The sequence below is a fragment of the Miscanthus floridulus genome, chromosome 12 (genome assembly GCF_019320115.1).
Source record: "Miscanthus floridulus cultivar M001 chromosome 12, ASM1932011v1, whole genome shotgun sequence".
Taxonomy (NCBI): Eukaryota; Viridiplantae; Streptophyta; class Magnoliopsida; order Poales; family Poaceae; genus Miscanthus; species Miscanthus floridulus.
The window spans coordinates 70,390,022-70,416,031 of NC_089591.1; the positions used below are offsets into that span (position 1 = coordinate 70,390,022).

The 26,010-nt window shown below is 44.6% G+C and overlaps 3 protein-coding genes across 3 annotated transcripts; 2 read left to right on the plus strand and 1 right to left on the minus strand.

The window, feature by feature from the left end:
• The first annotated feature begins 3,312 nt into the window (after positions 1-3,312).
• LOC136497337 (probable protein-S-isoprenylcysteine O-methyltransferase) lies at positions 3,313-8,418 on the plus strand. Its single transcript, XM_066493127.1, has 5 exons — positions 3,313-3,711; positions 6,725-6,968; positions 7,080-7,208; positions 7,364-7,472; positions 8,118-8,418. The coding sequence occupies exons 1-4, from the start codon at positions 3,492-3,494 to the stop codon at positions 7,452-7,454; spliced, it is 684 nt and encodes a 227-aa protein (XP_066349224.1). The 5' UTR covers positions 3,313-3,491; the 3' UTR covers positions 7,455-7,472; positions 8,118-8,418.
• Positions 8,419-8,645: 227 nt separating this feature from the next.
• Positions 8,646-13,939, plus strand: LOC136497336 (putative glucose-6-phosphate 1-epimerase). The gene is made up of 10 exons (XM_066493126.1): positions 8,646-8,776; positions 8,876-9,060; positions 10,277-10,351; positions 10,746-10,802; positions 11,063-11,223; positions 11,307-11,447; positions 12,180-12,282; positions 12,356-12,455; positions 12,548-12,788; positions 13,172-13,939. Exons 2-9 carry the CDS (start codon positions 8,938-8,940, stop codon positions 12,757-12,759), a joined length of 972 nt encoding a protein of 323 aa, XP_066349223.1. The 5' UTR covers positions 8,646-8,776; positions 8,876-8,937; the 3' UTR covers positions 12,760-12,788; positions 13,172-13,939.
• A 1,891-nt stretch (positions 13,940-15,830) lies between these two features.
• On the minus strand, positions 15,831-19,584 carry LOC136497924 (E3 ubiquitin-protein ligase MBR2-like). Its single transcript, XM_066493829.1, has 6 exons — positions 19,398-19,584; positions 17,371-18,148; positions 17,200-17,271; positions 16,897-17,043; positions 16,645-16,811; positions 15,831-16,215 (listed from the first exon to the last, which is right to left on the minus strand). Exons 2-5 carry the CDS (start codon positions 18,133-18,135, stop codon positions 16,677-16,679), a joined length of 1,119 nt encoding a protein of 372 aa, XP_066349926.1. The 5' UTR covers positions 18,136-18,148; positions 19,398-19,584; the 3' UTR covers positions 15,831-16,215; positions 16,645-16,676.
• Positions 19,585-26,010: the final 6,426 nt, after the last annotated feature.

The window sequence follows — 26,010 nt, forward strand, 5'->3', positions numbered from 1 at the left end:
GGCAGCGGCTATGCCGAGGCCGAGCCATCGCGGGGGGCTCGGTGGTCATGGACCCTCAGGCTGCCGAGCCCGTGAAGCAAACTGTCGAGGTCCTTGGGGGGAGTTATTGGCCTTGGGTACTGATTCCGAGGCTACAGTAGCCCAGATGTGGCTCCCCACGCTGCATTGTCCTCGGTGCAGGAGTTGGCAGCATAGTGAGGCATGGGCGTCACGGTGGTTAGTACAGTGGCGGGTAACCCCTGCCCAGTCCTGCCTCCTGTCCCATCGGCCATTCTGCTGTACTGTGCCGGGCGTGCGGCCGTTGTCAGGGGGCAGCAGTTGGCTGAGTTGTCGTGACACGACGTTTTGCCAGAGGGACGGGAGAAGGAGGAGGTGGCGGAGTGCTGCCGAGTCCACCTTGCGCGAGACAGAGGGTCGGTGGCCCGGCCGAGGCCTTTGACGGGGAATCGGCCGAGGCCCGTGGTGAGGGGCCTCGGGCGAAGCGGAGGGTCGGCCGAGGCTCGCGGCGATGGGGCCTCGGGCGAGTCGGACAATCGGCCGAGGCCAGCAGCGTTTAGCTGGTTTCGATCTTTACGAAGTCTAAGCAGTCGTTTTTTGGATCTTGCTTAGGGTACCCCTTCTCACGGTATCCGACACTTTCCCTCTCATAATTATGGAAAGTCTATTCCACTACCCGTCCAGCACGTTATGTGATCAGCACCAGCACTCCCTTCATCACGTCGATTTAATTCTTGGATTCAATTAACAGTCCACCTTGCGCAATCAATATCTCCTCATACGAACTCCGATTCCATTGATTCTTTTTCCTAAATTCATCTAAAATCACGCTCTATCCATCTATATCATTTTCTTTATCTCTAGAGCTCATTTGAATTTATTTATTTATTGTGAAATAAATTTTGTTAGATTCCTAAATTCATGATCTATTTGTTAATGTAATTAGTTCGTATAGTTCAGTGATACCTTTAGGGTTACTTTATTATTTTAAAATACGTATTATTATTATAGTTATTTAGAGAATGAATTTTTGTGATACATTGGTAGAAGTGCTAGCCCTAAAAATATTTTACAGTAGGTTTATTGTATTATTATGTGCTCACTATAATTTTTATAGCCTTAGAATAGGTTGATAAATATGGTAGCTAGTGCACCTTGTTTTATCATATACATAGTAAATTGATATTAACAATAAGGATGTCTTTGGTTGTTAAGATAATACATAAAATGTTTTATACCTGTTTAGTGGGAATAATATGTAACTTTACGTATTAGTCATTAGAGTTAGCTTAGTAGCTTGATAAATGTATTCTTAATTTAATAGTTGCTGTTGCCGTATTACTAAGCGTTGCATTATTATTTTATGCATGTAGATAACGAGTTGGTAGAGTTCGTGACTGCGGGTGAGCAGGAGTATAAGGAGGTGATCGAGGAGTATGGGGAGGAGGTTCTAGTGCAAGAGGGAGTCCTAGAGCCATCAGTTGCTGACTTTGCTAACATCCCGTCTGCCTAAGGCAAGCCCTGGTGCATAACCCCTATGTTTTTATCACTAAATTTATATATATCCACCCATGAGTCCTACTAGTATAGGTCGAGTAGCTGCTATGCTCAGGATGTCGATAGCGTGGGTAACCTGTCGTTACTCACAAATATATGATAAATATGATCACTCATAATAAAATGGTAAAAAGAAAAATGGTGACCGAGCAGGGATATGATTGGGTTCTGGTGGGTGTAAAGGGTTATGTCCTGCGGCCAATAGGGCATAGCTCAGTTACACTTTTTCCCTGTCTGTGTCAATTAAGGACCGGTCGTTGCAATAGACGCGAGGCAAGTCCCAGATCTATTGTCCCGAGCGCATATTTGGGTATGGGTGTAGGGAAGACTTGTTGCTCTCTTATCGTGGATCTGGCTTTTTTCGGACCGACTGATTGGAGGCGGAGATGGTGGAGGTCCTTGCACCGCAATGAGTTTGGGACTCAAGAGTAGGGGCTTGGAGTCCAAGTTTAGATGAAGACCTGGACATCTAGGACCGGAGGGTGATGGATTAGTCCTGCTTGTGCCTAGGGTACCAGCGGGGTGTGTGTTTTTGGGGCACCCAGCTGGGCACATTGGTTCACGAATCGCCGCTGAGTCGGTACGACTTATCTTACCTCTAGCATCGTAGTAAGAACTGAAAGTTGAAAGAAGAAGAAATAGAACTGATTGTCCAACTCTTGCTTAAAAGTAGAACATGTGCTTATATAGACTAGATAGATAATAACTTAATACGGCTGATAATCATAACATAAATAAGGACTCACTATTAGTATTGCTTTTTGCTAAAAGAAAATCAGCAAACCATAAAACTTATCATATTCCTTGGAGTCAGGAAATTATTCCCACTAGTCGGATAAGTCTTGCGATTACATTGTGTACTCAGGGTTTATTTACCCTTGTTGCAGGTGATGCATGAGAAGTATCATTGTGTGGAGGATTTCTCTGGTGGGCTCAGACGGATCCTTGTTCTTATCGCTAGATGTTTATTTTAAATTCCGCTGTTTATCATTCCACACTCTGACATTTGGTAATGTAATAATGTAATTTTTAAGAAACTCGGATGTATGAGATGAACCTGTATTGTAACTCGTTCTCATTATTAGATCCTTGAAAAAAATGTGGATCTTTTGGGTTCTCCCTTGGAGTGTGTCCGATGGATATCGTCCGCTGTAGCTTGCTTTCGAGGTGCTTAGTGCCTGGTGGAAGGCGAGCACCTCCGTAAGCGTGTTATTTCGGACGGTTCTGTCACATTGTGTTGCCTTGGTGATCGCGTGTCTGAATGCGGTTATTTCCCATGGCTTATGTCGTTAGGTGGGACATGAACTAAAACTTCTATAATTTTGTTGCTGCGGTAATGAAATTCGGTTTTACCGGTGTGGAAAAAAATCTATATCTCTCTATCCTTTGATATTTTTTATATCTTATTATGTGCACTTTGAAGAATCAGCCGGTTCTATATCTTTAGTTAATGATAAATCAGAAATCAAGAACAACAATATTTTAAAGATCTAATATAAAAATTTCTTGGATGATTTATCTTTATCACTAACAAAATCTCTATACTAAGAGTACGGAAGGATATAGACTCTTGAATCTGATTTTTCCATCAACTTTGCATCTGTTTTTTTAGGATACTTTGTATCTGATAATATTGCTATCGGGTCCGGTCCAGCCATGTCTGATGTTTGGGCACCAGCCGGGCCCAACTGGCCCTGGGCCCCCGGGCCTCCTGCGCGGCCGATCCCGATCCCTCCCCTCTCCTTCACCATCGCAGTGGGCCCATCTCCAGCAGCGCCGCAAACCTCTCGCCGCCACCGCCGTCTCACAGCAGCACCGGCACGCGCGGGGGGCGTACCTGCGGCGGTAGAGCACAGACGCCGGCACAAGCTTCGCTTTTTTCCGTACAGGCGCGTGGCGAAAAAGCCTAGGCATGCCTTTGGTCTAAAAGCGCCCGCATGCGGCATCCCCTCCTCGACCCACCTCGCGGCGAAGCATCTCCTCCTAGCACGGCAGCACCCCAGAGCCCCAGCGCAAGCCTCAGGCTCCAGATCCCCACCCTGGCCATGTCGGGCCGGAGACAGGCGTGGCAGTTTGCGGCCGTGCTGGTCTTCTTCCACGGCTCCGAGTACGTCCTCGCTGCCGCTTTCCACGGCCGCCAGAACGTCACAGCTACTTGTGAGTGCGCCATGACTCAATGTCTCTTCTGATTTGAGTGCGGCTTGGACTGTGTTCGTGAAATTCGATGGATTTGAAACTGGTGCTGTGCAAATCCTAAATCTGGAGTAAATTCTAGCGCTCTACTGAAAAGCAAATCGCTGCGTGAGTTGAATTGTGCCCGTGAGGTTTACTAGATTTGGAAGTGGTATTGAGCTATTCCTAGATTGCACCTCAGTCTCGTTGCTAGATTCTAGCAATTTCACTGAGTAGTTGAAGCAAATTGCTGCTGAGTAAAGATGGGACTATGTCTTGGCAATTTCTTGCTTGGGTTTGAACTGTCATTTGACCTAGCCAGAGTATTTGTAGTAGACTTTGTAGTCTATATTTTGTAAAGTGCCTTTGCTGTCTGATCTATGTCAACTTTAGCAGCTAGCAACTATCTATTCCATTTAGCAGAAACAAGCTGCCAAGTGATGCTCCTAATGAATTGAGAAATTAAGGAACATATCGTAATGGGATTTTTTAGTTAAAAAGCTCCAAAATTGGAAAGTATGATCAAAATTCATCAATGGAGCAGGTTTTGACAAATAAAACTTATAACTAATTAATTGCTTCATGTTGGGGGAGCCCATACGGAGTATGGGTCAACTCCCCCTCGAAGAGGCATGATGAAGGAATAATGGCGGAGGCCTAGCCGGCGGAGGCTCTCCCCAAGACGGCGGAGGCCTAGCCGGTGGAGGCTCTCCCCAAGACGGCGGAGGCCTAGCCGGCGGAGACTCTCCCCAAGACGGCGGAGACCCAGCCGGCGGAGGCTCTCCCCAAGACGGTGGAGGCTCTCCCCAAGACGGCGGAGGCTCTCCCCAAGACGGCGGAGGCCCAGACGGCGGAGGCTTCCCCCCAAGACGGCGGAGGCCCAGCCGGCGGAGGCTCTCCCCAAGACGGCGGAGGCCTAGCAGGCGGAGGCTCTCCCCAAGACGGCGGAGGCCCGGCCGGCGGAGGCTCTCCCCAAGACGGCGGAGGCCTAGCCAGCGGAGGCTCTTCCCAAGACGGCAGAGGCCCGGCCGGCGGAGGCTCTCCCCAAGACGGCGGAGGCTTCCCCCCAAGACGGCGGAGGCCCAGCCGGCGGAGGCTCTCCCTAAGACGGCGGAGGCCTAGCCGGCGGAGGCTTCCCCCCAAGACGGCGGAGGCCTAGCCGGCGGAGGCTCTCCCCAAGACGGCGAGGCCTAGCTAGCGGAGGCTCTTCCCAAGACGGCGGAGGCCTAGTACAAGAATGACGGTGGAGTTTCTCCCCGGGACGGTGGAGGCTCTCTCCGGGATAGCGGAGGCCAAGCGCAGTAATCATGGCGAAGGTGTTCCCCAGGGCGGCGGCGGCCCATCAAGGAACGATCAGGTCAGCAAGGCATACGTGGGGACAGTTGATGGGCCTCTAGTAGGCGTCGGCTTAGGCCCAAGATGAAGACATCGTGAGACGGTGTGATGAGAACACCCCTGAGGTTAGACACTAGGGCTGGAATATTCCTGGAATGTACCGTAGCAGTTGAGGGGCACTGTTGTAAACTCTGTAAAGTGGTAGTTGAGCCCTATAAATAGGGAACACTTGTAACTGTGAGGGGGAGGTTGGTGAAGCAATTATGAAACCCTAGTTCTTGTGAGTCGGTACTTGATCCTCACTCTCTCCTTCAGGCAGAGCCTGAGCCAAAGCCCGAGTCCGGAGCATCGGCCAAAGCCGAGGGCCTCCGCCCCTTTCTCTTACTCCTACTTGGCCAAAGCCTACTGAATCCCTCGTTTAGCGACCTTCTGTCTGGAGCCTCCGACAGAGGATTTTGTCCGACAGGAGTGCGCTGCGTTCAGGGACCTCCGCCCGTCTTAGGCGGAGGCCGGCCTCCGCCCATCTCGGGCGGAGACCCCGACCTAAGACGAAGGCCTCCGCCCACTTCTCACTCTTGTTAGAAACCGATGTTTCAACACTTCATAAGTCATTAGTTTTTTTTCCACACTGGACGAACCGAATTTCATTACGGATAGTAAAGAATTTACACAGGTTTCAAGTCATCTGCCCAGTTTCCGAGACATTACTTTCCCTCCAGCCCAAGCACAAAGGGCTCAGCCAGAGAAGCAACCAAAAAAGCGATGGCGGCTACGCCACACCCAGCAAACAACAGGTTTCAGACCGACATAAGAAGCCAACACTGAAAACTGACCCGACTTAATACAAGCCAGATGAGGCTGCCACGGCACGCAGGCCAGCGAAGACTGACTTCCAAGCAGCAAAGAACTGAAGCCTTCAAGTCTTGATGATCGCCTGAGAGTCATCCCCCTTCTGTTGGACTTGCTGGTGGAATTGCAAAGCCACCGACTTCAGAATCGCCGCCCCATGTTCCATCTGAGTTGCAACCTCTTGTTTCTGAAGCCCTGCCCAATATACCAGCATAGAACAAATCAAACATAAAATCTCTGTAGGAGCCTTTACTCTCTTCCCCTCAAAGCAAATAGAGTATGAATTGATTAGTTACTTTTAACTAGGCTTGTGCAACTGCAGCTTGCATTTGGCTAGCTGATGTAGTATGCCATCAAACCAGGGTTCCTTCCAATGCAGGCACTAGGTTACACCAACGTTCACGGTCTCATTTCAGAACACTAATGCATACATAAATAATTTCTGAAACATAGTCTAATGTGATGCTGGTTTTTGTTTTAAACTGTTAAATCTTTAAATCCGCTCTGATGGCAATGGTGAATATATCAAGAGTTCTCAAAGTTGTGGTGGTCTTTTGTGGACAAGAAGTCCAATCCGCCAAAACTGTAGGATGGTCAATATTCAGTATTCAAATAACACCGCCAAAAGCCCAAAACTTTTTTTTAGCAACTCGACACTGATCAAACAGCACCTGAAGAAGCATTTGGCATGCGTATGTTGATTCTATTGATTATTAGTTTTTTTCCTTAATTTTTTACAGTTTAGATTATACTTTGCATTATCCTATCTTTATTTTTGGCAGTGTTGTTAGTAATGAAGTTGCTTCTCTTGCAGCACTTCTTATTAGCAAGCAGTATGTGTTGGCAATGGTTTTTGCAATGCTGGAACACCTGACAGAAATTCTTATTTTCCCAGAAGTAAAGGAGTACTGGTTTGTCAGTAATACTGGCCTTCTAATGGTTATTGTCGGTGAAATTATCCGTAAACTTGCTGTTGTGACAGCTGGACGTGCCTTCACGCACGTTATAAGAACTTATTATGAAGATCAGCATCAGTTGATCACCCATGGACTGTATAGGTAAATGATTCTTTACTTTTTGTAATAGTTCAAAGTTATTGAGTTACTACTTTACATTTGCACTACAACAATTCAGAAGTTTAATTTGTTCTATTCTGCTTAATTATACAGGTTTATGCGCCATCCTGGGTATTCTGGCTTTCTTATATGGGCAGTAGGAACCCAGGTTATGCTGTGTAATCCATTATCAACAGTTGCATTCACATGGGTCTTGTGGCGATTCTTTTCAAAACGGATACCGTATCCTGCCTGAAAAATATTTTATAGACTCTTCATCTCAATTATTGAACTGTCAGAAGCATGCCACTTTATGTGTTTTCATCACCCATTGAATATGAACATCTTCGTGAAAAGAGTAAAACTAGTTTTTCTTGTGATTCCTTCACTCAGAGCAGGTATGAAGAATTTTTCTTGAGGCAGTTCTTTGGCTCAGAATACGATGAATACGCACAGAGAGTACACTCTGGATTACCATTTATTAAATGAAAGTATAGCACTTGCAAAGTATGCCCTTGAATCCTTGACTTTTAAGTTCCCATTTGATACCATGTGCTTCAAACTTCAAGATTTAACTAGCTGCTCTATCATGCTTTCTTTAATTTTCAAACCCAGCGGTAGTGCTATAATAAAACCGGTGGATACATGCTTTCTCATAAAACAAAGAGAAATTGAACAATAATAGTCTCATAATTTTGTTTCTTTTCTCATAGGAACATGTGTAGTTTGAATATTTTATCCCTGGCCCAGAATTATAGCCATTTTGTGCACAATAACTTCTCACAACTATTTTTCCCATTTAAAGTGCTTTCTTTACACTATATTGGAAAGTATGTATGGTTCATAATTTAACATGTCCTTGTGGCTTGACATCTCACATTTTACTTGCACATGAATTGTGAGCAAATGTGGCTCACATCATTTTGCTACATTATTTCTACTTTGTGAAAGAAAAAAATATTTTTAGGATCCACCAATAAGATTTCCAATAAACTATAGCTTGAACAATGTGGCATGACCACACTTCAATAAACGTATCTTGCAGTCTGTGTACTTTGGTTACTAGTGAAACAGAACATTCTTGTTCTTTCTTTTTTGATACAGCACACATCTGGAGATAGGATATTCATACTCTGTTTGATTTTGTTGTAGGTATGTCGAAGTAAAGCACCAAACAATATGAAATCAAGAGATAACAAAGAAAGGAGCCATTTGATGGATTGCATACAATACAAGACAAGTTAGAAATTTTATGGTCTCTAGTCAAGCAGATGAATTATTCATCAGCTCATTGATCTGTGCAAATTTGGGCAGCTTTACATTGGCCATTACTCCTTTGATGTAAAGTTCAACCTTTTTTTTTTCACCCCCATAGTGATGTTCACCAACAGCTGAACTTGTGGCAGCACGCCATTCAAAGCCGAATGGTTTCAAGGTAATATGTCTACTAGCCTGAGGTTCCTTGTGACGAAGCATTTGTTGACACATGTACACAGCTTTGTCCGGTACTCTGGTGTCAAGCATCAAGCATATATACTTATACTTGGAATCAGCGCGTTTTCGTCTGGACGGGCATGTCGAAATTTTATAGTCTGGACGGGAATGTGATCAATCTGGACGGGAATGTGATCAAGCTGAAGTGCTAATAGAAACGCATCGGCCTCCGGAAGTCAACACCAGGAGACTGGCGAGGCTTTGGTTTGGTCGAAAAGCGCTTGTGCACCCGTCTTATTCATATCAGTCTGCTCGACGCCAAAGTTTACAATCACATATTTAATCAATTCGAAGTTGTTTGACTCTTAAAAATAAAGGTTTCCATCCATTCTTTTAAGAGAGAGACTTTTCTTCACTCCTGAGCTCGCTTATAAATAGCTGTCACACCTTTCCTCTCTTCATTCGCTCCACTCCAGTCTCCAGCAGTCCAGCCTTGCCTCGCAGTCTCGCCTCTACGATCACTTCAGCCCGTGGGAACATGGACACTGCGTCGTCGTCCTCGACCCTGCCAACGTCGCACCCGCCGTCCGTGGAGCGCACGAAGGGCCCCACCGGCCTCGAGAAGCTCGTCCTTCGCGAGTCACGCGGTTGGTCCGCGGAGGTAATAACGAATTCGATTGCCTCCCACCACTACTTTTCCGGGACGATTTGGGGGCGCATTCCGTTGGGAGATCGGAGGAGCGGAGGGTGCGATCTACATATAGCGTGTCGATTTTCTTTTATGATTTATATGATGGGGTTGAGCGTTCGGGGTTCGCCGACCAAATTCACTAGTCCGGTTAATCGGAGACGAGCCGGCGTTTGGCGTTTATAACATTTTAACATTGCCATCCTTGCGTGAAAAGTGACCGGTGCTTTGTTTTCTGGTTGGCTTTTTTTTTTTTTTTTTTTTTTTTGCTTTTTCTCACTTTTTTATTTCGAGAAGGATGAATTAGTGGTGTTGTCCATCTAGTTGAGGTTCGATCATTATGGAGTTCTTTCCATAGTTATTTTTTGCAATCTATTCCTCCACAGAATAAAAAAAGAGTGTACAATTAGTTTTGGTCTTGCGTCGCCACTTGAAAGGGAAAGGGGCCTAGGTTATAGCCTTTCGCTGTCAAGATGGATGATCATCAGGTTGTTTTGGAATTTGGTCTGATACACATCTGATGACCTGTAGGATAGGTGCTAGCCTCCTTGAGTACTGAGGATAGGATAGATACCTTTTTTCTGATAAGATGGAGGAACCACAGTGAATCTGTGTTTTTAGTTCTAGCATGTTTGGCTGAGGAAGCCTTATACCATAAAACTATATATCTAACTAATACGGATATGATTATTTGTTATATATGTTTGTATTAACGAGTTGCGCAACTGCATACTCCTCCGTAACAAAAATTCAAAGTTATTGTGGTCTGTGGTAGTTGCAGAGAAGCTAATGTTAGCAGTAGGTGCTTGAGTTGTACCATACAAATGATAACTAGGTAAACTTTTAGTGTTATCCAATTGTCTGGATCAATCCTTCTTGACTCTTACGCACTAGTTAGTTAACTCTGTTAGAACTAACAGGCTCGAAAACTTCTGTCAGTGGGTGTCCAATGTCATTCTTGCATGCAAATAGGACTATAAGATGTCCTATTTTAAAATTTGCTGTGTTCTTCTTCTTTTTTCTTCCCCATCTTTATTTTTTATCCAAGTTGGAAGCGTATCAATTTGCCGAAAGGCAAATTCTTCACGCATGTAGGGCCTGGTACCTGCATGAAAATTGTAATCATGTGTCCTTGTGTTAGATCAGGTTTTAGCTCCTGTAGTTGATCAATTATCTTGTCTTTTGCAAGGTCCATCTATATGGAGGTCAAGTAACCTCTTGGAAGAATGACCATGGAGAGGAGTTGCTTTTTGTGAGCAGCAAGGTATATAGAAACATCCAAGATGTCATGGATGACGGCATTGGTTAACTTCTTAATCCATTAGTGCATTAGAAGCATGGACGATACATCTCTGTCATCCTTGTCCATGCCAAAACAAATTTATTCGTTAAAACTAGATTCGATCTGAACATATCTAATATGCTTTGTCAATACTTCATCATATTTCTTAGTTCCAGAGTCCTTTTGAAATATCACTAAAATGTTGTTTCATTTTCTCATGACCATAGCCCTTTTATTTTCTTGGGTTTTTTTTCTACAAATGCAAGTAACTACTCAACTAAGTATGCCACTCATGGCTCCTCATTTATTATGTGCATGTTGCCGCATCAATCATGACACCTCTTAAACATGGTTTTGACTTGAAGTCCTTTTTCAGGCCATTTTCAAGCCTCCAAAAGCAATCCGTGGTGGAATACCTATTTGTTTTCCCCAAGTATGGCAACTTCATTTTTATTTCATAATTTATAAAAAAGGGCGTACCCAGTGCAGAGAGCTCCCGCTCTGTGCGGGGTCTGGGGAAGAGTGTTAGTGGCAAGCCTTACCCTCGCCTGTGCAATGCGAGGAGACCGCGACTCGAACCCGGGACCTTCCGGTCACAGGCGGTAAGACTCTACCGCTTGCACCAGGCCCGCCCTTCTTATTTCATAATTTATAAGCTCAAAAAATGTCTGCTCCAATCATTCATATATGCAGTTTGGAACACATGGAAATCTTGAGAAACATGGATTTGCAAGGAACCGTTTCTGGGCTATTGATGACAATCCTCCACCTTTCCCAGTAAACACTGCTATAAAAACTTTTGCTGATCTCATTCTGAAGCCTTCTGAAGAAGATCTCAAGATTTGGCCTCACAGGTTCATGTTAGAGACCATGTTGTTATCATGTCGATCCTTAACTCTGCTCCTCATCTATCTTTAAATAAAACTACAACTTGCAGCTTTGAATTTCGATTAAGAGTTGCTCTTGCGCCTAGAGGAGATTTGATTCTCACTTCTCGAATCAGAAATACAAATATTGATGGAAGACCTTTCTCATTTACTTTTGCATACCATACGTACTTCTCGGTATCTGACATAAGGTATGCATAATTTTTTAATCAGTTCATTCCCCCTCTATTCTCAGATTTTGGTTCAGATATTGTAATCTGAAACTTATCCGATAGTCTGGAATTAGAATTGTGGACCTATCTTGCATGGCTTTCCAGTTATATGTGTTCAGTTTACTTGTTGATGCCTTCAATAGGCCAATACTACCTCCATAGTTTTTAATAAAGCACGGCTTAACATGATACGTCTCCCAAATCATATTTTGACCATTTGTTTATTTTATATTATTTAGGGTTATAAATTATGATAATTGGATAGTAGATTTGATTACAAATCTAATCAGATCAAGTTTGTATTATAATAGTTAAAAATTGTTAGCTAAATTATTGGTCAAAGTTTTAAAATTTTGAATCTTAGTATGCGTGCGCGCCTTATAAAGGAACATGGAGGAAGGATGTATTATGCATTTATGCTTATGTCATTGGTATTAAACTAAGCTTGGCTAATGAAACACCATTTTTAGAAGCTGCTGGCAAGCATGATGGTTTCATACTGCAGTTTTAATGCAGGTACATGCCAAACTTTTAGACCACAGGAAACGGGTCAGGCACTTTAGTTTTGTGGGTAAGGAGGGAGCTGAAAGTTGGAGAGAGTATGCATTAGAAGATGTTTACATGTACTTTATCTCAATTCAAGTGTATACCTGTTCAAACAATCAGGAATTCAAACTTGTTTTTGCTTACTTAAGACACAAATGTCCCCAGTGAAGTACGTGTTGAAGGGTTGGAGACCTTGGACTACCTTGACAACCTTCATGCAAAAGAGCGATTCACGGAGCAAGGAGATGCAATTGTGTTTGAAGCAGGGGTAACTACACCAACTCAATATCACAATGAAACTATGAATTTTGCTGATTTGTCAACCTTTTCTTGTGGTGAAGATTGACAAAATTTATTTAGACGTGCCATCAAAAGTTGCAATAATTGATCATGAGAAGAAAAGAACATATGTCTTAAGAAAAGATGGGCTTCCGGATACTGGTAAGTTTACTCGATCATTGATTTTGTTCTCATCAGCATTCGTTTAGCTTGTTATAGCATGCTTATTTCCATTACCCTTTTCCCTCTTATAGTTTTATGGAACCCATGGGATAAGAGGTCAAAAATCATGCAAGATTTCGGGGATGAAGAATATAAACACATGTTGTGCGTGGAACCTGCAACTGTTGAGAAACCCATTACCTTGAAACCTGGTGAAGAGTGGAAAGGAAAGATGGAGCTCACAGCTGTTCCTTCCAGTTACTGTAGTGGACAGTTAGATCCAGATAAGGTTCTTCAGGGTTGAGAATTCTAACTTACAAATATCTTGTATAGGTAATGCCCATCTCGCTTCGAAGCTTTTTGGCTTTTTGCAATTTGAGAGCTCATAGTGATAGAGACAAGTCCAATGCAGTAAAAACTTAAGCTTCAGCAATTTTCTCAATTTGATTTATAAAGATGCTTGAAAATGTGGATTTAGAAATAGTATGTTTGCTCCAGTTGCAGACTGAATTCAGTTTGTATGCATAATTTGATTTCAGCACAATGGGCATATGTCTTTGAGCTCTGTTCATGTGATTGATAGCACAATGACTGAAGATAGTTCTCAAGCCTGGTTAATTGCATAGTCATGTCAACAACTACCTCTTCCAGTTATTTCAATTTGAAATGTCAATCATAGTTCTCTTTCCTAATTCATGAATTCTCCATTTCTGCAGGAACGGCCAGCGTCGCTTACATTACTCGGTGGCTGCCCTAGTGTTGAAGCTGTTTCAACTTACTAGCCTTTGTTCGTCGCCATTTTCTCCACTTATGTGTCTTTATTGTTAGTATATAGAAGCAGGTAGTCACTGCAACCATAAGCCGCGCTAGTAGCTTTTGAATATCCGATTGTGTCCTCAGTGGACTCAAATTAGTGAATAATAGCATCCATTGTTCAGAATTGTTCGCCGGACACATGGATGGTGCCTTACTTTACATCTAGGGCTAGGAGATGTCTTTCCTTTTCTATTAGTGTAGAGACGTTGTCTTGGACTCGTGAATTCACCTGCTACGTTATCTTGGGCTCGTAATTTCACCAGCTCCTGGATGGGGATATGTAAATCAACGATATTGGCACTATTTTGTTTCTATTCATGTTTCCTTCTGGGCCATCATCATCTGTAGCCCCATTGTCATTCAAAACAATACTATCAGTCACGACCTAAGTGTAATTAGCATGCCAATCATCGTATCATGAGAGCATGATTATAATATAATTAAATTAATAAATGTAGGGCTAAGCTTTATTTTCTGCCTCAGGTGGTCTAACTGGGCTCCTACCTTAGTTAAACATTGTTTTAGCATTAAAAAGAAGGTTTGAGATGACGTGATGGAAATGTACCCATGTCATGAACGACGAGTGATTGTCAAGGTGACATGATGGAGTTTTGGTTGAGTTGGGTTAGTGTGATTTTATGTTTCTTAGCTTATGAATGTGCAAGTGTTTTTTTTAACTATGAATGTGCAAGTGTTGGGTGGATAAAGGTGGTCGTTGTAGCAAATAAGGTCAAGTGAGGAGTTCGAATCGATAGACCATGGGCGGTGAAAATAGAACACGAACGCTTGGACTAAGGGACAAGTGGCGGGAGGATGTACTAAGTATGGCTAACACTTGACATGGCGATGAGCGAGAGATGGGGCTAGACCGAGTCAAGGCAAGGCGTCGTGAGCACTTGGTATACTGTCGGGCCGTCGGCACCGGAGGGGTTGTGTACTGGCTACACCGAGGAGGGTTTGACGGTTTTAGCCTCAAAACCACGGGCGGAGTGATTTTCATATAATCCTTGAACGTGGCCCGATAAGACAAACTATGTTTTTATGAGGAATTGAACATGTGCCGATTATGTATGCTCCCATGTGACATGGTCCTAGATGAAGGCCACATAGTTGGTTAGCACGGATGGTGCTGCCAGGGAGAACCAGATTAACTAGATTAAGGGCCTGTTTAGATTCCAAAAAATTTTACGCAGTACCCGTCACATCAAATCTTACGGCACATGCATGGAGTACTAAATGTAGACGAAAAAAAACTAATTGCACAGTTGGGTGAGAAATCGCGAGACGAAACTTTTAAACCTAATTAGTCCATAATTAGACACTAATTACCAAATACAAACGAAAGTGCTACAGTAGCCAAAATCCAAAAAAAAATTGGATCTAAACAGGACCTAAGTAGAGTGTGGACCAAGGGTAGTAGCTCGACTTAGTCTGGTTAATTGGAGGATCCTCGCACTCATTTGTGGGCCAACTGTGGTAGCTGTTGGCTCCATGGAAAGATGATTGATTTTTTCGGGTAAGTTTACTTATTTTTTGAAGTTTAGTGGAAGTGTGCCGGATACACCCATCGATTTTAGATAACACCCCCCACCCCAAAGCGATTCAAAGAATGACTCAGAGGGTGAACTGAAATCTTTTCATTGTTTTTTTATTTCTGGGGGTAAAGTGATTTGGAAAATTGGTCAAAGGATTAACCCTTACTCTGCCGAGTGGTACCCAAGCCACATGATCGAGTGACACTTGTGTTGTCCTCGAAGTCGCTTTCGTTCTAAGTAGTCTGGGTTGTCAACTTTAACTAATGATAGAAGATAATGCGAGCATCTATGCACGAACAAAAAAACACACAAAAAGATACCGTATAAGATTCAAATAACTCCAAGAGAGACGTTAAAAGAAAGTGTGATTTTAGGGAGAGAAAAAATCTAAAGATAGTTTCATTTTTTTCGACCTTAAACAAAATTTCTATGATAAAACCATATTTTAGGATTTTTAATTGTATAACTTTTTCAAGAAATGTGGATAATATTTTGAAGAAAAAAATTTGTTTGCCCCTTTGAACTTTCAATGCCCCGCGTCAGCTAAACTCTCTTCAAAACCAGCTTTATTCGGTATAGATAGTTTGGAGCAATGATATCCAATTCGGTAGGACGTCCGGACGGACGCCTGCGCTATACTCCATTTCCCGTGCGTGCTGCACTCCACGCCCACGCTCACGCTAGAACGCCCCGCTCTCACCTGCGTTTCACGCGCCCACACGGGGCCCACGCTGCCCGGACGTTAGACCACGCGCAGGGACCGCTCGTGTGCCCCTCCGTTTCTCACGCGCATTGCAACATGTGCAGCACTGATCTACTTTTGAAAACATTCAGATGCAACACTTGCGACATACGTTTAAAGACAGACAAAATAATTGAAACATGCATTTGAAACAATTGCAAAAACACCTGAAAAACACTTATAACCATGATAAACATACGCAACATCTAAATAAAATACTTGCAACATATATATAAAACATATGCAACATGCGTCTGAAAAAAAACATATAAAACATTGGGAACAAAAGCTTGCAACATATGCGTACAACTATTGCAACATCCTGATCTACTTTTACAACATCCATATGAAACAGTTACAACAACCCTATGAAACATCTAAAACACTTGAAACATACGCTTCCAAAATGTGTTTTTCACCATTCTTCTGGACGACGCAAAGCAGAGCGGGAACGGCAGCTTCCGGCAAGTGGGCGGCTGAAGGATGGTGGCATGACCTGGCTTGGGCCCAGCCAGCGACGACCCACTCTTCTGGCCGCTTGGCCGCACACGGCGGTCGGCGCTCGGATGCGGTGGAGATGGAGGATGAGGCCGCCGGTCTGGCGGGCATGGTGGAGAACGTCGCTGTGAGGCGGTCCGCCGTGGACCACACTGCGACGGTGTGGAAGCTGTTTCAAGCGGAGATCGACTTTTCAGAGCGGAGATAGTAGGCGAACGAAAGAAACACGAAGACGAGCATAGGAGAAAAGTTGTTGGTCCTTTCGGAGTGTCGCGGCCCACGCCAACCTGAGCGGCCGATCGGACGCCCGGGTCTAAGCATCATGGTAACCAATTTTGCTTTTTGTCTGAAATCAGACGACACTAATAGTTGAGAGAATTCAAATGGACTTTTCCCGTCCTAAATTGGGGCTCCTCTTACTGGGCCTTGGGCCAACATGAGTCCAGGCTCGCAGCAAGCCCTAACACGACATGAGATTTCCTTTTCTGATTTAAATTGATAATAAAATTGAGTGTTTTGAGTTAAAAAAAGGAAAAGAATTTCAAAAGGGAAACGGAGGGGGGGTGGGGAGGGAATACAAGACATGAAGAATCTATACACTTCATTTCTGAAGAAACATGAAACGCGTTGCTAGTTGATTTTCAGGGCAACAGATTTGCAGATCGGACACCAGTTCTTGTGCCGAAGCCAGTGCTGTACGCAGGAAAGGTGGTAGTAGTGTTTACATGCCATCTTGCCCACCTCCTCGCCGGCTAAATACTCCTCCTGAGAAATATTTCAAGTGAAAGAAAACATTTAGAGGTTGCAACTAATATCCTGGTACAGAACAATCTGGTACAAATGTACTTGCCTGGCATATGCTGCATTTTCTTTCACAATCTTCATGAGAACCTGAAGCTGTGGGCATGTAGAGGCTCCTGTTCAGGCACGTGGACAATGCACAGTCTGAAAGACCTGTGTTTACAGTACCAATTCGCTCTCCCAAAGCAAGCAATTCCTTCGAAGCAGAGTGTCACAAATTATATAAGTACTGGAGATACAAAGCATGACAAACAAAAAATGGTGGCTAACTGAAGAGAGAGAAGAGGATGAAGCAATGAAGGAAATCAGAAAACGGCGTCGTCAGAGTAAGGGGTCAGGCATCCAGACATACTTCGTAGGACATGCCGTCGATATCCATCCTCATTCCTCTATGCCGATCATTGAATATGAAGTAGTTCTCAAGCTGCAATGCAAAATGTAATCGTATGATTTGCATTCTCTATATAATTTGGAATGGACAACAGCATGACTATAGTGCAGTGATAGAAATAGAATGCCTTACCTCTTCAATTCCACCCACATCAAAGCGCAAGTATCCATTTGAGTCCTCCATGCTGTCGTCCAGAGATGAAAGCTCTCCATGAAGACCGTTTCTGTATCTCGCCATGAATCCAGAAAGAAACCCTTCAGAAGGCACATGGTTTCTTGTTACCTGCTCAATTAGCAGCAAGTCATCGTCACTCCTCTCTGAACTCCTCCTAGCATCTCCAGCACCATTTCTTTGCACACCGTCAGCTCCTGCATTTGCTGCACCTTCATCAGATTTTCTTATCCTCGAAGCTGCCCGATGCGACGGCCTTGAGACCGATCGACTATTGCTCGGGGAACTAGCACTGAATCCACTCGGCGACTGTGGGCTGTTCTCCCTGTTCAACGATCGTTTCCTTGATGTGTTGACCCTCTCCTTAAGCCGAGCCAGTAAATCACGCCCAGGAGTGTCTCTTGACCTGCTGCCGGTTTCGCTGCAAGAACCTCCTGCATCCCTGCTGATGCTGCCTGAAGCACTGCTTTCATGTGGAGGCTTTCTGTTGGGCTTCCTAAAAATCTGTGATCTCCCAGGGGTAGCCGGTGTTGATTCATTGGGCGCCGCCACCCTGTGCACCTCCTTGCCTTTGGCTTTGTCAGTAGAATGCTGACCACTACAGCCATGGCGCGAGCAGCAGTTCTTGCCTTTGGGGCGCGAACCGTCTTCTCTGAAGAGAAGAATTGATCCTCCCTTGGTGAAGAGGAGGCCGCCGACTGTTCGTCTTCCCATGTGCTCATCCATGTCAGATAATTACCTGAAATTAGAAATGGTTGGAAGAATTCAGGTACTCTGACATTTCACGAACAGGTTAAATCATTCAGACCTGGTAAACAGGTAATGTGCTGGGTTCATGGCATTAACGGTCATTACCGATTCAGGTCCTACCATGCCTGATTTCAATTTTTAATTAAAAACGTAATCACTCTTCACCACGGGCCATGTGGTCACAGTATGACTAAAATGGATTCAGCAGACCCAAAGATCATGATCGTAATCATTAATTTTACTAAAACGAAATTAGTCAGGTGATCCTTTGTATAATTTAACGTATTTATATTCTAATCAGTCTAGTTATATATGTGCCTACTCATAGTACAAGCAAAGCATCTTTCTCTCTGGACCAAACGAAGTTGCTGTAGTAGCAACCTTTTCCCCTTCCTGTCTGGAATTATTTCCTATCCTGAAAGGCCAGTTTGGCCATGCCTGCAGTACCACGGCACAGCACAGTACTGTATCAAAACCGAAAGGTGTACTGATTTTGCTTTACGGGAATCAGATAGACCAGGAGAGGGAGAGGCACCCCGACGGTTGACACATACGGATTCCATGGGATAGTACCTATCTTATCGCATAAGAAAAATATTATCTACGTCTTGTATAACTGAAAAAAAAAGGATGGGAAAGAAAGTTGCTGGTTTCAGACAGTCGAAGCAACCGGAACATGCAGCGGAAAACGATTCCGTCTTTCAGAGGAAAACATCCGGGGAAGAAAACAGAGGAAGTTTCTCTTTCTTTCTTTCTTTTGCGAAAAAAAACAGAGTATATTACTAAATAAAAGGGAATTGGATTGCAGAGACCAAGAATTCAGGACTTTCGTGGATCATCAAACCTTCAAAGTCCCAACAAAATCAATCCAGCGATCGATCACGAATCACGATGGCAACAGATATGTGTTCCTAAACTTGCAGCGCCTATAACTCTCACAGGCAGCCGCAACAGAAGAAGTGAAGATCCCAACGAGAAAGGGCGAAAGAACCATGCGACCACCTTTCTCTGCCACCCTGAATTCCTTCTACGAGAATACAACAAACCTCTGCCACCCTGAATTTCACGAGGTGAACTACGGACTCGTCAACCAGTTGACACGAACAACAAAACAACACCAGGCCAAACATGAAAAGTTGTAAGAGAAACAACGAACCAAACATGAACCAAACACAGCATGCCAACATCTGAACATTACACGAGGAAGAAGAAGAGGAGGAGGAGCGGCCATGACCAACCTTCCTTTCCAAGCCTTCCCTTCTAACCAGTAACCAGGTGATTCTCCTCCAATGGAACAGGCCCGGACAGCGACGGGATCAACCCGGAGAATCGAGGGGAGAAATAGCGAGGGGGCGATAAGAAGAGATCGGAAGTGATGGTAGTTGCTATATACGCATGGCCAAGAAACCAAACCACAGAGACAGAGGGACGGGGGGTGCGGACTGCGGAGGCTTGAACAGAAGGAAAGGAGAGGCGAGGGAGACGAGGCCGGCGTGGCGGGCAGGAAGGGACGGCGGCGGGGCCCGCGGGGCAGGTCGTGTGGGAGCCGTCGGATGAGGCGCCAAGCGTGGGATCTGACGGGCGCGGGGCCCGCTCGAACGAAGGCCCGGAACCGCGCATGCGTGTAGTCGAGTGAAGTGGACCCACGGAGGGGCTGACAGGTGGGGCGTTGGGCCATCCTGTTGCCTGCGCATTTTTTGGGGGACAATTTTTTTGTCCGCTTTTCGTGAAGCCGTGTCAGTGTTTTCTGGTCTTTTCGGTGCACAAATAAATGCCTCCCACTTTGTATTTTTTCTATCTATTTAATCGACTCTCCGCCTCAGTTATAGTAACAAAGGAAGTTGGATGCATGTTTTGTATTTGTAGGAGCGAGGGAGGATAGCACATAGCAGTCAACAGCTATTGAGAAATAAAAAAAAGTAGCAGTAATAATTAGTGCAGCAAAAAAGTGTTTTTTGGGTGCACTTTTCGGGGGAAAAATCTAAGATAAAATATGCTGTACCAAGTAACATAAAAACGTGGAACGTAATAGAGATATGTGTACAGATGTTCAAGTTTTGTTGGCGTGCCGTGGTGTAAAGTGAAAAATCGTTGAGTTAGCACAAAGCCCCTTTTTCTTAGTGTGACCAGGGTGATTGGTTATTTTTAGGACGACCCTGTCTAGCTGTTGGAGTACCACCACCTTGGATGCGGCTGTAAAGTGTATGATGCATAAAAATCAGTACTTTAGATTGCTAAAATTGTACACCGGTACTTTGCTTTTGCACTGATTTTTCCCACGCGTCTCCTTTGTGCTCCTACTAAAGCCGGCCGATAAGTTGACTGAAGCCATTTTATTGTGAGAGAAAAATACTATAAATTCTAGCTAATAAGTCGACTGATAAGCTCAAGCGAACAGACCCTAAGTTCTAAAACCTTGTGATTTGCGTTATAATAAGAGAGCTAGCATTCCGGGTCCATACAATAGCTCATAATTTAGCATTTGCACAAAGGAATTTCTATCATTGTAGCTGTGCTTATAATATACTTTATATTACATAAATAAACATGATAATACGGAGCTCCCGTTGGGTTGCACGTACAGTGTTAGGGATTGACTCCAAGCTCGCAAAGGATTTACGTATCTGCTAAATAGATTCTAGGCGCGCAAGGGATAGGGGTAGAATCTTCCTGGGAAATGGCGGACAATATATTTTTGTGACATCCCGTCGTTCTGCCAGACGGCGGCGATCGCTGGAATTGTTCAAAAAATCAGAAAGAGGACGGGGAAAAGTAGGCTTCCTTTTATGTCCTGTAGTTCTTGGCTCACGACTTGCTCTGACCTATACGGCACGTATTCTCCCAAGAAATGATTTTCATAGCGTGACAAGAGGGAGGAGCCTGTGTAGGCGATTCCATCAGTCATTGCACAAAAAAAATATCAATACCAACTTCCATCTCATACAGCGTCACAAATTCTTTAATTTATATAGGAGGAAAACATACTTTAGTAACTGTCTGTATATAGTGACAAAAATTATCTCATCATGTCACACAGGAGTAAAAATAATAATAAAAACTGTCTTTGTCAAGAGACGTCGCTAGACGTTCTTACACCACAATGGTGGCTCTTTGGGCACGTAGATGGATGGCTATACACCGTAGCAGCCCGGCCAAATTTTGGCCGTTGACCATGAGTTGCTACGTTTGGATCATTCGCAGAATTTGGGTAGCAAAATGGTTTCCATACCCATGCACAGTTCACTTTGTGCCAATGTGCCATATGGCCAGATTTTAGGCGGCTACCACGTTCATCAAATTTTGGACGGCCGAGGGATGTCTTGAAAAACTTGCAAACATACAAAGGAATGGCTTTGTTGGAAATCAGAAATGGGAAAACATGTTTATTCTGGCAAGATGCATGGGACAATGTTAATCTAAGGGTTCAGTCACCTGAGCTCTTCTCTTTTGCTAGAAACAAGTTCATTCAGTGGCAAAGGCTTGGAATCAAAATGCAAATCATCTCCTTCAGCTTCCTCTAACAGATATAGCCTATGACCAATTCCAGGGTCTCTCCCTCAGGATGACAGACAGACTGTTGGAAGAAAACAAGGATAGCTGAACATATTTATGGGGATAGAAATTCTCGTCATCAAGGGCCTACAAAGCTCTGATTGGCCATCATCAGGTACATGCTTCTCTTAAGTGGACTTGGGACTGCTTCTGTCAACCCAAACACAAAGTCTTCTTTTGGCTGCTCATAAAGGACAGGCTCAGTACAAGAAATATTCTAAGGCGAAGAAATATGCACTTGCCTTCCTATAATTGTGTCCTTTGTGATCTTGATACTGAAGAAACATTACAGCACCTCTTCCTTCACTGTCCGTTTGCAAAAAGGTGATGGGAATTCGTCAATTTACACTTGCCTAATAATGCAGAGTTTCCTGACATTGTTAATGAAATGAGAGACAACCTCCAAACTCAGTTCTTCATGCTGGCTATCATTCTTCTTTGCTGGGCCATCTGGACTTCAAGGAATGACCTCATTTTCAAAAGAATTCAGCCGAGCCTTCAAGTCTGCAAAGGATCTTTTCTGAGGGAGATTAAGCTTCTCTCCAACAGAGTAAACAGTAGAAAAAGCACAAGCCTTTGATCAATGGAGTTCCTCTCTAGTCTAAGTGTCTGGATTATTAATGTCAAAAAAAAGTGTCTGGATTAGCCGCATCTTTTTTGTCTCCTTTTTATTTTCTTGAACCCCAGTTGGTTCCTCGACTTTGGTCTGTACTTTTTTTTTGTTTTCGTCTCTACGAAGGTCCTAGAATTCGTATAGAGGCCCCCGCGTCGCCCCCACACAGGCGACACGGGAGGCGACCCAAACCCTAGCATCGTGAAGTCGGAGTTCTGCAGGCACAGGAGGCGACCCAAACCGTCTCTACGAAGGTCCCAGAATTCGTATAGAGGCCCCCGCGTCGCCCCCAAGCAGGCGACATGGGAGGCGACCCAAACCCACGTAGGCGACACGGGAGACGGTTGACGCGAGACGGCGAGTTCTGCATCGTGAAGTCGGAGCTGCTGCATCAGGGGATGTAGCTCGGCAACGATGACGCGGGTCGAACCCTCCTTCTCCGACGGCTGGGTTTCAGCTTTAGAGGCTCGGCAATCGCCGCGGGCGGGGCGTGGGATCAAGGCAGGAAGTCGGAGCTGCTCTTCGCGTAGCTGTTGAGCTCGGCAACGATGACCTGTTGCAGCCTCCTGCTTCGGGCCCGTTGGTCTGACATCTTAGGATGGGTCGTCGGTGTTTTACCATGGGAAGTCGGGGCTGCTAGCTGCTTTGCAACCATGCTCGGCAACGATGACTCATGGTAGTGTGTACTCTACCGCGTTGCGTGGGTGGGCTAACCTTTCGTGGTGTTTGACGCCATGCTTGGTTACATTTGCTTGTATATAAACTTTATTCGTCTTAATTGAAAGGCAGAGCTCCTGCCATTATTTCAAAAAAAGAGAGAAAGAAACAGGAGGGGTTTGCACCCCTAAAGCATTTATTAACAAAAACGAGTGTACTTTGTTTTTCTCTTTTTATTCAAAATAAAATTGCACGGTAAGGGCAGTTCTAATGGTGTATTGATGATGATTTCTATCCTCGTTAAATGACTTGCCACGTAGGCAAAATGCTGACATGGCAACGTAATTAATGAAGAAAGAGAGCAAAAATCATAGAAATGGTTTCCTAATGAAGAAATCAGGTCTTCTCTTGACCCAATGCACCAAGAAACCATGAAATCGTCATTGGAGAGAAACCACCAGTTTCTAGCGGGCTCGTGCCGCACTCCCATTGGAGGAAGAAGATAGAGTTGGGAGAGAGAAAGAGAAAATAATTATTACTCATAGAAACCATGGGTTGAAAAGCAGTACTTTTTTATGCGGTATCCTATGTTATAAAAACTACTAGTTTCTTTCATTGGGACTGCCCTAAGGACGCAAGCCCTTCCAGTTTTCTAAAAAAAAAAATACAAGACACACCAGTATAATTTAAACGTGTCTTTTGTATTTTACCTAGTTTTTTTTTCTAATAAACCGGGTTAGTTATGATCTTCTACGGTGAATTGCAAGAACTGGCGACTTTTTTGAGGATTCTTTTAAAAAAAAAAGATTTTTTGGAACAAACAAATGGTAGTAGTACTGTACACAGGAACCGGTCAACACATAAATACGTGAGCCGATTCAGCGTGCGAGTACACATCACGACGGCATAAAACCGATCCTCCACTTTTATCTTTTGTTTGGTGCAAGTTACTTAATAATGGCTAAATGGTGTGTATGTGCGTGTCTGGTCGGCTCGGAGTCGGAGTCGGAGTTGGAGTTGGAGTTAGGAGTTGGACGGACTAAACCGTGCCACTACCACTAGCAGTAGCAGCGCGATATGATGACGGAGGCGGCCGGCACGAAAGGCAGGCGGCGGCAGGCCAAAAGCAACCGGCAGTTGACGTACGGGGGTCGCTGGCCGCTACTCTAATTTAACGCACGGCCGCTTGCCTTCTGGGCATCCGGTTGACATGCCACAAGCACACAATCATGGTGCTTGTGAACATGCATGACACACACTGATGCCAAATGTATACGGCGAGAGGATGGGGATTATGCAGCATGTCCATATGACCATAAGAGGCCCTTGGGGGTATGGTTATGGCCTGACGGCCACTGGCATGCAGTTTTGTTTGGCTGAGGCTCTAACAGTCCCAAGAGCAGTTAGCTCCGTCAAAACGACCTTTTGTCGTCTCCATTTGTTGAGTTCGGCAACGGATGCTGATTGATATGCATACGATACGCGCATGATCCAAAGCCGCAACGGAGAACTGCCTGTCCTCTTCTTTTCTGCAACTGCGACGACACAGGTGGAGAAGTTTCACTTGGCCTTGACGACTTCTACGTGTTGATGCAGGTCTTCGTTTCAATTCAATTAGTAAACTGGCGGTCATTTTCGCTATATTTTATCTCCTCTTTCGTTTATTTAGATTGAAAGTTTCGGAAATTTCGCTCGCACTCCTCCTTGCACATGTGCATCATAGCAGCCATGACTCTGAAGGCTTAGGCCTCACTTTGCTGCATCCCCTTTGCGTCGTCAGTATGATTACAGTTACAGGGGGAATCAAACGACCAAGCAAGCCGTCCCACAATCATGTCCTCGTCGGAGCCCCCATTTTTTTATGCGCTCGCCGCTCGGCGTCAGACAGGGCCGCACACATCCGGAGCGCCTTGTCTTTGCTTTCCTTTGAATCCTCATGGCCGCCCCGGGTCTTCTGACCACTCTGGACTTTATATATTCTCCTCGTGCCGTATCAACTTCATGCTATCGTGATTCTACTCAATCCTTGCCATGATGAATATACATAACATAGGGCCGTCCAGGGTTTTTTTTATACTCCATAATTCAGCAACCGTGGCCTACTAAGCTGCGTGCTCGTCCCTCTGTAGTCTGTAACTGCATCGCATGATGCCGCAATCAGGAGCGCAATTTATTTTTGGAGTAGGTTTCATGCTTCTTGGTTTGTTTGATTTGATAATGCAGGTGCCTTTCAGTGTCTGTGTTGGTGTGATAATTCAACACGGCACGGCAGGGCAGGACAGACACTAATAAGCTGATAACCCTCTCCTAGACTCCTACGTGATGTCTCCTTGTTGGGTTCTCTGGTTTGATCTGCTCCACAAACAAAATCATTCTTCCCAGTGCTGCGTGGATGGGCATCGTCGGTGCGAAATGTGGGCGATAAATAAATATTTATAGTTTTGTCGTGCACTGTGATCGGATATAGCTTAGCACGCGATGACACAGGATTTATACTGGTTCAGGCAACGTGCCCTACATCCGGTTTCAGTCGTTCGGTGACTTTATTCCTGAGTCCAGGTGCTCGAAGTTTGCTCTGGGGTTACAAACGAGTAAGGAATGAGACAGTGGTGTTAGCGGTCCGGTCGGACTCTGATCCGAGTGGAAGAGAGTGACGGATGTTGAAACGTGCGCTAAGTATTGGAGCGTATGCTCTGTGTGTCCAAGCTTATCCGCTGTTGAGAGCATGTAGACTATCTCCTTTCAGAAGAGAGCGCATCTTCTTTTATAGATAAAGAGGATGGCCTTACAAGTCAAAGACGGAAATGGAGAGAGAGTGTACGGGTGCTACATAGTCTTGTCGTCCACGCTGTGGGTACGACATGCCATCGCTCGCCATACTGTTTACGCCGCCATCGTCCACCTTACTGTTCATGGCTTGTTGTACATGGCAGGCTGCACAGTGTTCGCCTGGGACGGCAAACGATGGCGTCCACAATACTGTTTGTGCTCTGACACGTCTGGCAGGTTGTATAATGTCCGTCCGACAT

Coding starts and splice junctions, on each gene's coding strand:
- LOC136497337 (XM_066493127.1), top strand. CDS start 3,492: ATGCGGCATCCCCTCCTCGACCCACCTCGCGGCGAAGCATCTCCTCCT. Junction 3,712..6,724: donor CCAGAACGTCACAGCTACTT/GTGAGTGCGCCA, acceptor CTTCTCTTGCAG/CACTTCTTATTAGCAAGCAG. Junction 7,209..7,363: donor TTCTTTTCAAAACGGATACC/GTATCCTGCCTG, acceptor CACTCAGAGCAG/GTATGAAGAATTTTTCTTGA.
- LOC136497336 (XM_066493126.1), top strand. CDS start 8,938: ATGGACACTGCGTCGTCGTCCTCGACCCTGCCAACGTCGCACCCGCCG. Junction 10,803..11,062: donor TACCTATTTGTTTTCCCCAA/GTATGGCAACTT, acceptor TCATATATGCAG/TTTGGAACACATGGAAATCT. Junction 11,448..12,179: donor TTCTCGGTATCTGACATAAG/GTATGCATAATT, acceptor AAATGTCCCCAG/TGAAGTACGTGTTGAAGGGT.
- LOC136497924 (XM_066493829.1), bottom strand. CDS start 18,135: ATGGATGAGCACATGGGAAGACGAACAGTCGGCGGCCTCCTCTTCACC. Junction 17,044..17,199: donor TCGACGGCATGTCCTACGAA/GTATGTCTGGAT, acceptor TCTGCTTCGAAG/GAATTGCTTGCTTTGGGAGA. Junction 16,812..16,896: donor GAAAATGCAGCATATGCCAG/GCAAGTACATTT, acceptor AATATTTCTCAG/GAGGAGTATTTAGCCGGCGA.